Consider the following 14,855-nt stretch of genomic DNA (forward strand, 5'->3'; position numbering starts at 1 on the left):
CCGTCTCGTTCCTGCGCTAGAGCCGGCTAAGCAAGTGGCCGACGGCTGAGCTCAAAGACATCAAGGAGAAAGACCCACGACCAGGCCATATAAAAGGCCGTTCGATCTTTCAAGCCCTAGGCTAAGGTTGGGGTGTGCCTGGGCTGGCGATGAGAATATACCGTTTGGTTGTCTGCCTTGAAAACCTGTCGATTTGAAAGTCAAAATTCAAGTTTATGTACGGAGCACGGAGTAAACGAGGAGGAGTTTGCCCTGAAACATGACAGAGCCCGAGTGCTGAAACATGATTCATGCAGCCGAAGCCGAGGGAAAAGCTCTCCATTTAGAAATTTTTATGGGGTCAGCGCTCTCTTGTACTTAATTCTCACGATCCAAGGGCCCTGCCGCGGGTTCAAATCGACATAGCATGGCACCAGAGCCCTGCAAAGAATAAACAGAGTGATACTTTCCGCGGGCGCGAGAATTCACCGACCTCTTTGCTTTTTGTTCCTGGCATGGGTGAAATGTTCCTACGCAAAACCCCTGGAATATGGCAGTTTTTATTTCGCCGATAATATTGAATGACGCCATTTTTACACAGCGTAGGTCACCGAGTAGCAACATTCTTTGGAGTCCGTAATTGATTTTATTGGTAGTCTGCAAGCATGAAGCCATGATTTTCCACGGCCTCAATTTCAGGAGATATCATAATACAGGACGGAGAGGAAGATATTCGCGGCTAATCCATGGTTTGCTCTTTGGGTTTGGTCCTCCGTATCTATATTCCGTTGAAGCGATCTCAACCATGAAATAAGATTTAAAATGCCTCCTCCGTGGTTACTTCGTCTGTCCTCTGTACGGAGTACGAGGAGAAGTTCCACAGCTCGCCAATATACAGCCACATCCGGGGTTAAAAGAATGGAGATATAGCAACGCTGGTAGCCATACATGCAGTTCTAGTCCGAGTCTGAAAGGCAGGTCTTGCCGGGAACAATAATGGCATCATGGACATTCTGCATGTGTAGCTGAATTTGTCGAGTAAGAAGCCTTCTAAATGTCAAGGTTTACCTAGAGCCGAGACCACGATAGGCTCGTTCCCCTGCATGCTTATCCTGGACGGAAATCAGGGCGATCATCCAGTAATAACGGAACCAGACTGAGCATTGAAGTGCTATCGATATCCATACATATGATACGCCAGGGCAAGAACTTCTTAACTGTTCATCATCCGTTGAGAGGGTTCGAAGAATTGGCTTGTTGTTCCCGAGAGGTCATGTCCGTGTGTGGCAGTAAAAGCAAGCGATAAGGCCTCCTGTTCCATACTTGGGAATTTTTGGCCTATTATTCCAGTCCACGGAACGGGACGAACGAGATCAAAGGTACAGAGTAGTTTAATCGCTGTTTCAATGTCCCCGTGGCCCGCCCCTGTCAAGTTGGCTTCAAGGCAAACGCGGCTTGAAGCGACTTTTAAACTCCGGGTGAACTCTCAAAAGCGAGGAAATTCCAAGGAGGTGGTAGCGTGATATTGTTGAAGCTTAAGAATCACCCGTCAATTCTTGATTCTAACGGAAGAAAAACGACCGGCAGTGTTGATCTTCTGACTGTATTCTTGTAGTCCTCCTCTTGTCGTTTTTTCCATATCAAGAAGTCGAAATACAGTGAGCACGTGACAAATTCGGAACCTGGAAGATTATTACTCCATCAATATTCACGTGACAACCTAATATTTCCAACCTCCCGTCATGATCTCGTATAATATTAGTCCATCTCATCAACGATATCATTTTTCACCCCATTAGCATTATAGCTTTCTGTAATATCTAAATGGAAAGCCGTATTGGAGACTTATATTCACCAATAAAGTGTTTCAAGATACCCCTCAGTGTCGCGGCTACATTTGAATTCGCCATTCCCTGAGTCTGAGCAATCGTGTATAGGGATAATTCAACTCGAATTATATTCAAACCCTAGGTGATTTAATTCATCTTATTCCCTATATCTCGTTTCCTACCATTTCATCCTCAATGTGACCTATGCTTCCATCCTTTGGAGCCGATTCTCATGCATATGTGAACTTCTCCTTGCATTGTATATATTATGGAGGCACCGTTATGAAATTCGAGTTATATTCTTTTTTTTGCTGAGTTATTCCCCTTGTTTTTGTATCTCGGGGTCTATGTGTTTCATTGGCATGAGCGGGTGATAGCGCTCTCCAAAACAATGGAAGTGCATGACATTCCCGGATTTCCGGATGCCGATATCGAAGATACGATCGATCTCAGCTCCTGCCCCACTATATTCGTGCTTCCTACTCACATAACCCTGGAAGAGCTCCATGCTATTGAAGGTACACTTTCGAAATGCGGCGCTCCATTAACCTATGACATCATGGAGGCCCGTCTAGCTATTGGTAAAGTGTCCCACGAAAAGCGTGCAACATTGGAGCTTCGTTCAAAAGGGCTCTGGACAGAGGGCATTACAATTGCAGAAGCAATGGACGAACCAGCTCAAAAGCGTCGGCGTTTCGATGATGATAATAAAAACATTCGGGTAATCAGATTGAGCTGGATACACGAATCCCTAAAAGCAAAGGAACCTCTACCGTTTGAACAGTTTACTGTTTACGAAGGCCGTAAAATACCAAAGCCGCCTACTTCAAGCTTGGAGAAAGTATTGTCAAGCACAACTTCCCCAGATCGATGTGCGGCTCAAGAAACTGCTCTCAACCAGAGTCCTGGTAGCAGCATTCTTGAAAGGGCTAGAGGAGACACACCATCATCGTCAATGAGATTTATACCATCATCTCCATCTCGTCGAATGAAGGCCATGTCGGGAAGTCCTTCAGTTATTAAGCAAAGACCAAAGTTGTACCGCGCCTCAACTTCGGACTTTGAGGAAGAAGCTTCTATACCAGACCCCCCTGAATGGGTACGCAACAAAGTCGTATATTCCTGCTGCCGCTCTACTCCGCTTCATTCACCCAACGAAGAGTTTATCGACCAACTGCTTAAGATCAAAAAGATCCGCGAGTTAACTTTGGATGAGGTTGGGGTTCGTGCCTATAGCACGTCCATAGCTTCCTTGTCCGCATATCCATATAAACTGAAATCTCCCGAGGAGGTTCTATCCCTACCAGGCTGTGAGAATCGAATTGCGAATTTATTCACAGAATGGAAACATAGTAAAGACGGCATCCTGGAATCTACATTACCGCTCACTACTGACCCAGCGCTGAGAGTCATTAACTCGTTTCATAACATATGGGGTGTTGGAGCTAAATTCGCTAGGGATTTTTATTACCAGAAGCAATGGAGAGATTTAGACGATATAGTTGAGCAAGGTTGGGATACCTTATCCCGAGTACAACAGATTGGGGTGAAATACTATGAGGAATTCCTTACTGGAATCCCAAAGGAGGAAACTGTGTCTATTGCCAATACCATACTGCACCATGCGAAGCTCGTCAGGCCGGATTCTGATTTCGATGGCGAAGGAGTTGAATGTATTATTGTCGGTGGTTATCGGCGGGGTAAAGAAGAGAGCGGTGACGTGGATGTGATCCTTACTCACCGGGATGAAAGAGTGACGTCCAACCTAGTGTTCGATGTCGTTGCAAGCCTCGAGCAAGAAGGATGGATTACGCACACGCTTGCTCTTCATCTCACAAATACCAACCGCGACCAACAGACTTTGCCATATCGGGGAGAATCAAGTGGGAAACCCAGGTTTGACAGCCTGGATAAAGCTCTCGTCGTATGGCAGGACCCTAACTTTGATGATAATCCTTCATCGCCATCTTCGTCCGAGGACTCCGGGGAGATAAAGTCCTCTTCTCTCGCACCAAAGGAGAAAACAGAAGAACGGAAAATGAACGAGGACGTGAAACAGCAAGAGCTTACCTCCCAAGATTCCAGCCGTGATACCCTGGCTGGGGAGCTTGGAACATCAACTGCCCCAATCGCGGTAAATCCCCGAAAGGCAAACCCAAATCTCCACAGGCGGGTTGATATTATAGTATCCCCTTTCCGAACTATAGGGTGTGCTGTACTGGGATGGTCGGGAGATACAACCTTCGAACGTGATTTACGCAGGTACGCCAAAAAAATGCACAACTGGAAATTCGACTCGAGCGGCATCCGGTCTCGAGAAGGAAGTGGGGGGAGGATTATTGACCTTGAGAGCAAAGGGAAGACATGGCAGGAGAGGGAGAAATTGGTCATGGAAGGCTTGGGGATTGGATGGAGGCCACCGACTGAGAGGTGTACAAGGTGACAGGGCTGGCCAACACAACAATATCAATCCCTCGCCTATCATATGAGCCTGTTTATTTACAAAGGGGGGAAATGGGCAGGGCAGCAACCAATGGTGTGCGAGGGAGCGGAAGTGCTGAGATTAACTAACTTACATGGTGGAGTGCCAACTACTGATATATATAGCTCGCGAGCCTCCGACAGCTTTATCAAGCGCTAAAACCTGGACAATTCTGAAACACCAGTGGGCCATCCAACTTAACTAATTTGTGAACACGAACCAAGGATGTCTCCAGACCTCACTGACGATTGTTAACAAATGGACGGACTGGGGTCTTTTTCTTGTTATCGGTACCTTGATGCGGTTGTCAATAACTACGGAGTAGTTAAGAACATACAATTCGTTCAATGATCACTGAAGATCCGATGCATGTACTAAAGGGACATGTACTAAAGGGATAATGATATCTTGAACCGGATGGCGGCTAACCTGTCAAATAAGTAAACCCAAAGGAAAATCTTTAGGGAAACCAAAGAGGAACACGCCTGATGGAGACCTTGGAACCAACCTCGTGGATATGAAATAGGCGCAGGCGCTTATGCTCCTTTCATTGTATACCCAAATACTCTGAAAACATATATGAATAACGCAAGTGCCAATGGTTCAGGATACCATGTGGCCTTTTCCTATCGTTTCCTGACAACGCTTTCTGATATCACCCATATTCTTCACTGCTATTCTAGAGATATACTACTTGGCAGCTTAAGGACCGAGATGCGTTTAAAATGCGGGGAGTTTGCTCCCTTTTTATATCTTGCAACTGGTGACCGATGCTGCGGTAAATGCCAGGATGAAAGCATGATCAAAGCAGGCATCAGAACATCGTGGATGGAATATAGTCGGATGCCATGGCCGGATTCCGATGATGACCTTGAGTTGGATGGGGACCCCGACATTAATAAAACCCGTGAATTCATCGGGATAAAATTCCCACATATGAGACCTGACAACATGTTAGAAGACGGCCATTCATATAAAGGATGCGAGTGGGAATATTTACAATACGAATCGGACCAGTTATTGTACGATATGAGCCTTTCGGGCCAGAAAGAGTATCTGGTTACTTATGCCCTTCGAGGGAGAGGCTTACGTGCCTGGCCGGGGGGCGAGTTTTTAAAACACGTTGAAGAGTGCTATGGAGCGCAGCAATTGCTCTCCTCCATTGATGATCGAGAGCCAGAAGAATGATTTTCTTTGACTATATTTTCACAAAATGCCATTGAACTAGCAACGAGGTTGTGATAGCCAGGATGAAACAAGTAGACGAGGATATGGTATGAGACAGGCAGAAAGGGAGATCCAATCGTCTAGCTCCAGGGGTTGTTTTTGTGATATGTATAAACTGAAGATGGGTTAAATAATAAGTAATAGCTTGTACATATGGAGAGGATGAAGTAGTGGCATAAAAAGGCGAATAATATAATAAAGCAATCAAATATCCCCCGCACAGAAGAACCGGTCTCTCCTAGCAAGTAGACAAAAGCAGGAAAAAAGGCGATCTAAAAATAAAGCACCAAACGAGGAAAGAGGACCAGAAGCAAGCAAGTAATGACTAGCTGATGGCTAAATCGATCCAAATCCAGGGGGAATAAAGGGGAAACGGGAACGGGAGGGTATAAAAACTGCCTCCGTAGAAGGAGAATGAAATCATCATGTCAAAAACAAAAGGGGAAGAAAAGCAGTAGCAGTAGTGGTAACTAAAAGGAGAGGGGAATAAAAGAGGAAAAGAAGAGACAAATGGGCAAAAATATTATACTACATATTGAGAGCTAGAAGCTCAAGTCATTGGCCGTGAACTTGCCATTTCTCCATATCGTCCTCTGCTTCTCGTCGTGTCATAAGCATTAACAACCCTCATCTGGCCACCTTCATCAGCCTGACTGAAGGCATAACCTCTCTGTTTGCGCATACGCTGGACCTGGCGGACTTTCCGGATAGCCTTCTGGAACTGTTCCATACGTGGTCTGTAGTCCTGTACGTTGTACTTCTGGATCTCTTGGACGTGATGGTAGCTTTGTGGGTAGTACATGCGTTTGGCGTACTTCCAAGCAAAGTCACGAACGAGACAGAGGCAAGGGATGAGGACTGCCATAATCCACACTGTTGGAAGGGGGTAGAGATGTGGGATCATTTGGTAGTATTCGAAGGAGAATCCAATGCTGGGGGCAGCGTATGCGTATGCGGGGATGAAGCCGAGCCAGACAAGTAATGAGCCGGGAATCGCGATAACGGTGTACTTGGTCCAGACGTTGGTGACCAAGGCTGCCTTGCCGAGAACTGTAGCTAGGACAGAAGTATAGAGGGCTGTACCCCATACCCAGAGGCCAGATGTGGTTCCGTCACTGGTTGGCATGTCGTTTTTGAAGATTTGTCGGGAAAGGAGATATGCAACAAGGGAGTGGTAGAAGCCGTTTCCAACCCAGGACCAGAAACTGTGCATCTTGAAAAAGGTGCCTTTCTGGCCGAGCTGGTACAGTTGGGGGTATCGATCCAGGAGTCTCGCAGAGATAAATTGGTCAAAGATACCCATGGCGAAGGGAGGGAGAACAGTGAATAAAACGTTATATAAAGAGAGCGTCCAAGATTCGTAAATAACTTGTCCAGAGAACGAGTTTTCAAATGCGTACTATTAAGCTGTTAGAAATGTAATGGTTAGTAGTAATTGTGAATGAAGACATACCCAGAATTGTGTCATGTAAAGAACAATATTCTTGTAGAATGAATACAGAATGGTCTTGCTAACGCGGGAATAACTCCAGGATCCATGAACGAGAAGTAGTTTTCGAAGATATCGGAATTGGCCAATTGAAATATCAGCACTTCGAGCTGCTTGAAGACCCTCCATACCGCTGATACCAACGCCGACGTGCGCTGCTTGAATCATGGAGACATCATTGGCACCGTCACCGATGGCAAGCAAAAGGGCTTTAAGATGACGTTTTACAAGTTTAACAACAAGAGCCTTTTGTAGGGGGGAGACACGACTATGAATACTGTTAGTTTAGGTCTGCTTTGTATAGGAGTGCGAGTAATGACTTACCAGCAAATAACTGCCTTACACATGACAGCGAGGTCCAGGAAGGTTTTCTCCAATTCCTTCTCAAGGGCGTAGGTAAGTGATTTTCCATCAATGATAAGAGCTAGCGTTTCGATGTCGGCTGAATTGGCTTGACTTTTGACCTGTTCGAGCTTCTTCGTCAAGTTGTCCCTGGTACTTAGGGCATCTTCCTCGTTGACAATGAGTAGAGTCATGTCTTCTGAAATAAGCTTGCAACTCATGCCGATGTTTATGGCAGTCTCCTGTCGATCACCGGTCAAAACCCAAACCTTGATACCGGCTTGTTGTAATGTGTGGATGGTATCTGGGACGCCGTCTTGGAGTCGATCTTCAATTGCAGTTGCACCAAGGAGGAAGAAATCCTTCTCAATAAGCTCAGCTGCTTTGTCTAGTTCCTCCTGTCTGTTTCCGCTGACGGTGGTAGAAGCTTTGTTAAAGACTTGCCACCATTCCTGGAATTCTTCTTCGGAGATTTCACGCATTGCGAGACAAAGGGTTCGAAGACCTTCAGAGGCGTATTCTTCAAGGTGCTGGAGTGTTGTTTCCACGATAGGATTGTCTTGTCCGAGACGTTCGAGGATGACTGTATCGGCTCCCTTACAGTATATCCGTATTTTACCATCAGGACATCTGAAGATTGTCGACATTCGTTTTCTCGTAGAGTTGAATTCACAGACAGCCAAGAGTTCGAACTCTTGCTCTTCTCCTCGAGCAGAGATGTTGACGTATCTTGGCTTTCGGTTGGTGAATTGGTATCCTAGCATGACGGCACCTTCGACAAGGGCACCTTCATCTGGAGAAGCGGCCTGGTACTTGATTTCACCAGGCTTTTCGTCACTTCGTTCAGGGATGACAGTATGGCAGGTAGCGAGGAGAGTGAGGAACTGAACGATTGCGTCGCCTGTTGGATGGGAATCTATGTGTTGTTTGAGTTGTTTAAAGTCATACATGGCCGTCTCTGTGTCGTCATTATAAGCTGCTCTTCGGTCTTCTGGAACAACCTCAGCGTATTGAATACCGCCGATGGAGCACTGTTTGAACTCCATCTGGTTGCAGGTAAGGGTACCGGTCTTGTCTGAGAAGATGTACTCGATCTGACCGAGTTCTTCAACGAGGGAGGAAGTTCGACAGTTCGACGGAGTATCGGTGGGTTCATAGTAGATATCGAGATCGGAGCTGATGAGAAAGGCGTGGTAATACTTGACGATTTCGATGGTAACGAAGAGCGAGATGGGGACAAGGTTGGAGTACAAGACCCAGTAGGTGAAGATATCGGAGAAGAACTGCTGAGCGAGGTTGACGTTGCTGTAGTCGAGGTAGGATTTGTTCTTGGAAGCAGTGGTACGGATAACGAGATCGCCAATTGAACTTATCAAGCTGAGAGCAACGAGAATTCCAACCAGCATGAGAATTTGCAGGTTGACCATGTGTTCGACGGCTGTTCGTTTTATAGGGGTTGCAGTGGCATTTCTCATGAGCTTCGTTTCGTGTCCGGTGAAGACGACGACACCGTGGATCCAGGGGGTGTTCCGCAGCGTAGCTCCTCGAAGAAGCAGCTGGTCGGGGGCAAGGGAGAGCTCCTTTTCACCTCCGCCGGATTGCAGCGTCAGGGTAGCTTCATAGGTGTAGAGACTGCTGTTTGGCTGTTCTGATTTGATCCTCGATGTCAATCTGCTAAGCTGACCAGCGCTGACTAGATCGGCCGTCTCGGGGATACCCTGCTTGATCTTCAGGTTGGTTTCTCCGTCCAGATTGGCTGTTTCGATGTAGCAGAGTGCTTCGGGCTCTGAGCTGGCAAGCAGGACCAGGTCTGCAGGGAAAGGTTCCTCGGACTCGACCCGGACGATATCTCCCACGGCCACGTCTATCCATTTGACCTGTTCGAAGTTGGAACCACGCAGCACCTTTGTCTTCGAGTGATTGAGAGACTTGTCCGAGCTCTTCCGCTTGTAGTCTTCGACCAATTCCTTGATGGCGGAGACTATCAGCACGACGATGAGCGGGCCAATGGTCGTATATCTGTTTGTAGGCGAGATGTTGGGGATCTGCTGGAGGACGGCGGTGAAGAGGAAGAACAGGTTGGCGTATTTGGAGAACTGTTCGAAGAGGAATTTCGGTAGGAAGGTGAAGATGTTGTATTTGGCGGTAGATATATGGTTGTCGACGAACTTGTGAGCAGCGTTTGCGGGAGCATTGTTGAGCAGGATGATGCGAGGCCCCAAGGTCGAGGGATCAGGCTCTCGCCGTCCAAAGCCAAACTTGAACTTGCTGGCCTTGGGCTTGCCAGGGGGCGGCGTCTCGTCTGTGTCTGCGGTGCCGACCCTGCGAGAGGCAGCTCCGGCCTCAGTCAAGGGCAGATCCATCTCAGAGTACTCGGGCTTGATTCCCAGCATGTTCTTTGCTCTGCCCATGATGCCACCGCCCAGGGCCATGATGCTGTTTCTATCTCTTGCGCGGGCGTCGCGTATGGGAGTGGCGCCGTCAGACCTGTCTCCGTCGTTGTAGTATCCATACGTCCGGTCGTCCTCGAGGTCGTCTAGATCAGAATACCGCTGGTAATTGTGCAGGTCTGCGGTCTGCGTGTACATCCCCGTAGCACTGCCATCGCCCCCATACGCCCTGCTGGCGTCATCCTGGGGCTGTCCCTGGCGGCCACCGCTGTGAATATTATTATTATTATGATTGCTGCTGCTGCTGCCGTGCGCTGGGGGCCGTCCCTGGCCGCCGACAAAGTCATCGTAGGAGACCGACGGCCGCGCCGACGACGACGGCTGGTCGGAGTCGTTGATGTTGAACTGCTGCACCAGGCTGTCGTCGCCCACCGGCGGTCTCTGGCCGGAGCTGTACTGCGAGGGAGCGTCGTCGAGCTGGAGGAGGTTGTCGCCGTGGCCTCCAGGAGGCCTGCCGCTGGCCATGTCGCTTGGTCCTGCGCGACCCGGTCACGGAGAGGTAGAGGCGAAGACACGCTCGCTCATCGAAGGCTTCCTTGCTCGTCCGGTCAGTCGTCTCTTGTCTCCTTTGCTGGGCGGTTCTCGAGCTGGCTTCGCTGGCTTCGCTGGCTTCGCGGGCTGCTGGCGGGTGGTGGTTTGCGGGCTCCAAAGGGGGCGTCTAGAGGCACAGGACGGTCAGTATCAGGCCGTTAGCCGCGGCGTCGACTCGCGGGCAAAAGGACATGAAGCAGTTAGTGAAGACGGAGAGGACAACGGGGGAGGCCGTACGCTGGGGATCAGGCTGCGCGGTGACCCTTTGCCCTGCTGCTGCTGGCGTGTGAAACTCGGGGGGTTTTTTCCTTTTCGCTGTCAGGGAGATTCGTACGTTCTGCGAGGCGAAGCAGTTCAGCCACAGCGCAATTTCAGGCCAAGCGACCCTACGTTTAGGCAAACACGGAGCCCGGCGTCTGTCTGTCTGCCTGTCTGCGCTGCTGCTCGCATCCTACGGACTGTGTGGGAGTTACTGGTGCTGCTACTGGCTGGCCCGTCGCTTAGGAGGCGTCTATGCTGCTTTATTCTGCTTGTGTTCTTTATTTCGCTAGCTAAGTGCTCCGTAGCTACTTGTTAAAATAACTAGATGGTAAGCCTGGCTGGATGCCGACTATTAATAGCTCGAAACAGCGTGGGTCGATCGAGATAGTCGACGGGGAGATCCAGCTGCGCGCTGGCAAGCGAGCCTTGGAGTTGGCCGTTTGAGGATGGGGATGCTGCTGCGGGCCGGCGGCATGGCTGAGCTGGTCGGTCGTAGCCGGACGTTCCGTCGCTGGAGATAAAACGTCCTGGATGTGTCCCTGCGTGTACGGAGTGGCTGTTCCAGTAGTGAATGGTCCAGTGCCGTAAATAGGCTCCCGCTGGATCGTCGGATAGGTCGTCGTCGTCGATTGTTTTGTTTCATGGTCACCTCTCATGGGCCGCACTGAGCCCTGCCGTGGGCCGTTTCTTCTCCCGAAGCTGCTTGTCCTCCTCCAGCCGGGCAGCAAGCAGCTTGTTCAGCTCCCTCACCTTCTCCAGCGCAAGCGTGGAGCAGTTCACCATATTCACCGGGTCCGCTGGAGCCCCGTCAGGCTTCGAGTACAGCGCAATCTCCCCCGTCTTGTCAAGAGCAACGACCAACGACCCTTCACTGACTGCCTCCTCGCTCGCCGTGGCGTCTAGGAGCATGATCCTGCCTTCATCGTAGAGATTGAACGTCACGGACAGCGGGATCTTGGTCAGGTTCAGCTGTACAGGCACCTTCTCCTCCGTAGTGAAGACGGTCACCTCGCCATCTCGCACTGTAGATTCCGGCAGACGGAAGTGAAGCAGCCCCGCCAGGATGGCAAGGCAGCTCGCGTCAATCAGCCCTCCGTCACAGTCCAGGATGTGAACGTCTGCCCGGACGTTCCAGCATATCCTCCCCTTAGCAATACACAGAGACTCCGTGTCCAGCGCATTGGACCGCCGAACGATCTTGTCCAGAGTGCGGGACAGGCTGACCTCCAGCTCCGATGGCCTACCACCCTGTCCATTAGCTTTTCTTTCTTACCCTCGTAGTCAACACCGTCAATATCAAAAACGCACCGTCCGGTCTCGTAGCCCGGTAGAGCCATGTCGTTCAATTCCACCACAACAGTAAATATCCCGTCGCAATCGCGCTCAGGCCGCGGGGTCGTCAGCTCTGCGGAAATCCGTACCAGTACCCTATCGACATATCCAATTAGCACACAACTCCAGCCTGTATACGGAGAATTCAAAAGACTGTCTGCTCACGCTGTCTTCCCAAGCTGCACCTTGACGTTGCCATGCTCCTCGCCAAAGGTCAGCTCGACAGGCCGGAGCTGGTCGAACCGCCGCCCATCGAGCCGCACATTCTTGTGCAGAGCTTCGAGGATGAATGCCCGCTCGTTCACCGAAATCTCTGCGTCTCTCGCCATCTTGACGGCGTCTCTGTCGTTGTTTTTGAGCTTTTTTGCTTCTTTTTCCTGCTTCAACTTTGCACTTTGTAGATTTGCTTAGTCAGCACATACATCGGATGGGCATTATAGATTGAGATTTATGTTCGACGTTTATTATATTTTACAAGTGGCTATGAGTGGCTGGTTACGGTGTCGGATTAACGGATAGTCAGGGGAGTTTACTGTCAGAGTCAGGAGAGAATATGAAGATCAAGTGATGTATCAATGATGGCTTGAGATGGTTGAATAGCGGATATATTTTGACAGCTGTCTCTACCCCTATTACCCGGTGTGTAACCGGTGGCTTGCACCGTAACGGCAGAGATTGCTCCCTGTTCACTAGGTAAAGGCAAGTTTCTTCAGGTTGTAACACCTCTGCCGGCCTGGCATGTCATCGTGTCATCTGTAGGTGCCGTTGAGGTAGCAGCGGCGTCGTAGGGTTGATCGCGTAACTGTCAACTCTTACTCAGGCTATTGGTGGCCTTTAAGGTATTCATTCCTTGGCCATAGATATGGGGCGCCCTTAATCGTAGCATGTTGGTTGGCCTGCCAATATGCTGACACTCGGCGCAGTGTGCTTTTATATAAGCTTGATGATAGTTTCTTCCATGATTGCTCACTTTGGCTTTTCGTTCGCTCCAGCATACAGCCCCGGTAGCCCTGACGGAGGATAACCCTGCTGCCCGAAATTCTGGGGCGGCATTCCAGGAGGCGGAAACTGTGGGTTGGGGAACATATGAGCTATATTCGGCGGTATGCTGCCCGGCATGTTCGGGTTAGAGAAGAAAGGTGGTGGGGGAGGTTGTGTGCCATGGGGAAATGGAGGTTGTTGACCCTGGCCTGGCGGCGGAGGTGGAGGGGGAAGGCCGCCTTGGGATAGCATGGCAGCTAATCGCCCAGGATCCATCTGTGGAAGAGCTGGGGGTGCCCCGGATGCATTGGGCGGTGGTGGAGGTGGAGGCTGTAATGCCCCAATACCAGGAAGGAGACCCGGTAGGCCTTGACCTTCAGTAGCAGTGTTTTGAATTCCGGGGATTTGTGATTCGGCAGCTTGTCTTTGGTCCATGCGACTTTCGTCTTCTGCCTGTGCTTCCTGTTCTTCTTCCTCACGCATTTGTTTCCGTCCGAATCCACGGTTCCATGTTCCCTGTGCTTCAGCAGCCTCTTCTCCGATGTGGAATCTGTCCTTGAGGTAATTGATCTCCCCCGGTCTGGCACGGGACCAGAAACGGGTGAAGTTGTCTTTGGATCCGGAAGCGAGGATGTGGCCTAGTGGGTGCCAGTCAAGGGACCAAATAGTCGACCCGTGGGCATACTGGATCTTGTGTGCCGGGAATATCACCTGAGCAGGAGCGTTGGTGGGATCTGTAGTGCCGTATGGAGCAACAGTAGGCATCTGCCCGGCAGGAAGGTTAGGCTCGTCAAGTAGATAGTGATACAAGGACCCATCTTCACTGCCGGTAGAGATCATGTTACTGTGCAATGGATGCCAGGCCAGAGACGAAATTGGTTTGTCATGGCCTCTAAGTATACAGATGTCCCGCATCATACGCAGGTCGAACACGCGGCCGGTCTGGTCGCGAGAGGATGTTCCCAGTAAATTAGTGTTGACCGGGGAAAATTTCGTGGTAGTGACGGTGTTCTTATGGGTATGTAGGGTGGTCAAGCACCGACCTGTACGAGGATCCCAGAACTTGACTTGGTGGTCCTTGGAGCCTGAAACCAGCAGACCCTTTGTTGGATGCCAATCGCAGGACTTAACATCCCATCCATGTCCAGTCAGGACCATCTCGCACGTCCGCGCAGTGAAATCAAATATTTTCAGTGTGGTATCGTCCGAGGCTGAAAGAAACTTTGAATCGTTAGGACACCATGTCAGATCCCTGACGGCTTCTTGGTGCGCATCGTCGACGGTCTCGACATTGTTAAAGTTCGGCCTCCAATACTTGACATCACCCTTTTGTCCGCCTGATATAAGCCAGTCGTGGCTATGTGACCAGGCAGCCGATGTCACACCAGCCTGGAACTGGTCATAGTGTGCCTGTATTTCACCGTTAGCAGCGGCTGTTATACGCGAGAGACTGGAACTACCATACATCCATGACAGTTTCGAAATTGAAAGCTGTGCCGTTCCATAACATAAATTCGCCCGTATGACCGCCTGTGAGCAAACGACGACCGTCCGGCGTCCATCTCACGACTGTTATGGGCTTCTTCGATTTTCCAATGGATTGATGTAGATGCCGAACGGGTATCGTGTTTGCAGCGGAGTGTATCGTAGCGACTGGAGGAAGCATCTGGTGGAGTAATTCAAGGGTAAGTTATATATAGCTCCCTAGCTTTGCAGGTTGAAGGTAGACGAACATCAACGGTATAGCTAGCACTCGGCCGCTCTACTTCCAGCCTGGGAGATCCTTTGTATCGAGGCTGCCGAACCCGCACCCATTGCACCAGCGACGAGCCATAATCCGTGACAGGCCCTATGCACCGTTCAGTTAGCAAGCTGTGTTCCTGATAAGCTCGGCGGTCCTGGGAGTCAACATACTCGGTCGTCGTGGACCCAAAGCTGGTCGCGGCGCAAAG

At 49.9% G+C, this 14,855-nt stretch overlaps 4 protein-coding genes across 4 annotated transcripts; 1 reads left to right on the top strand and 3 right to left on the bottom strand.

Annotated features, from left to right (window-relative positions):
* Positions 1-2,199: 2,199 nt before the first annotated feature.
* ARB_04945 (terminal deoxynucleotidyl transferase, putative) lies at positions 2,200-4,251 on the top strand (the record flags this gene model as incomplete). The annotated part of the gene is made up of 1 exon (XM_003016608.1): positions 2,200-4,251. One exon carries the CDS (start codon positions 2,200-2,202, stop codon positions 4,249-4,251), a length of 2,052 nt encoding a protein of 683 aa, XP_003016654.1.
* A 1,816-nt stretch (positions 4,252-6,067) lies between these two features.
* ARB_04946 (uncharacterized protein) lies at positions 6,068-10,263 on the bottom strand (the record flags this gene model as incomplete). The annotated part of the gene is made up of 3 exons (XM_003016609.1): positions 6,068-6,916; positions 6,971-7,274; positions 7,331-10,263. The coding sequence occupies 3 exons, from the start codon at positions 10,261-10,263 to the stop codon at positions 6,068-6,070; spliced, it is 4,086 nt and encodes a 1,361-aa protein (XP_003016655.1).
* Positions 10,264-11,235: 972 nt separating this feature from the next.
* Positions 11,236-11,927, bottom strand: ARB_04947 (exosome complex endonuclease 2/ribosomal RNA processing protein, putative; the record flags this gene model as incomplete). The annotated part of the gene is made up of 2 exons (XM_003016610.1): positions 11,236-11,708; positions 11,864-11,927. The coding sequence occupies 2 exons, from the start codon at positions 11,925-11,927 to the stop codon at positions 11,236-11,238; spliced, it is 537 nt and encodes a 178-aa protein (XP_003016656.1).
* Positions 11,928-12,888: 961 nt separating this feature from the next.
* Positions 12,889-14,370, bottom strand: ARB_04948 (U1 snRNP complex component Yhc1, putative; the record flags this gene model as incomplete). The annotated part of the gene is made up of 1 exon (XM_003016611.1): positions 12,889-14,370. The coding sequence occupies one exon, from the start codon at positions 14,368-14,370 to the stop codon at positions 12,889-12,891; it is 1,482 nt and encodes a 493-aa protein (XP_003016657.1).
* Between the last annotated feature and the right edge of the window lie 485 nt (positions 14,371-14,855).

Source organism: Trichophyton benhamiae (genome assembly GCF_000151125.1).
Source record: "Trichophyton benhamiae CBS 112371 chromosome Unknown contig01989.5, whole genome shotgun sequence".
Lineage (NCBI taxonomy): Eukaryota > Fungi > Ascomycota > Eurotiomycetes > Onygenales > Arthrodermataceae > Trichophyton > Trichophyton benhamiae.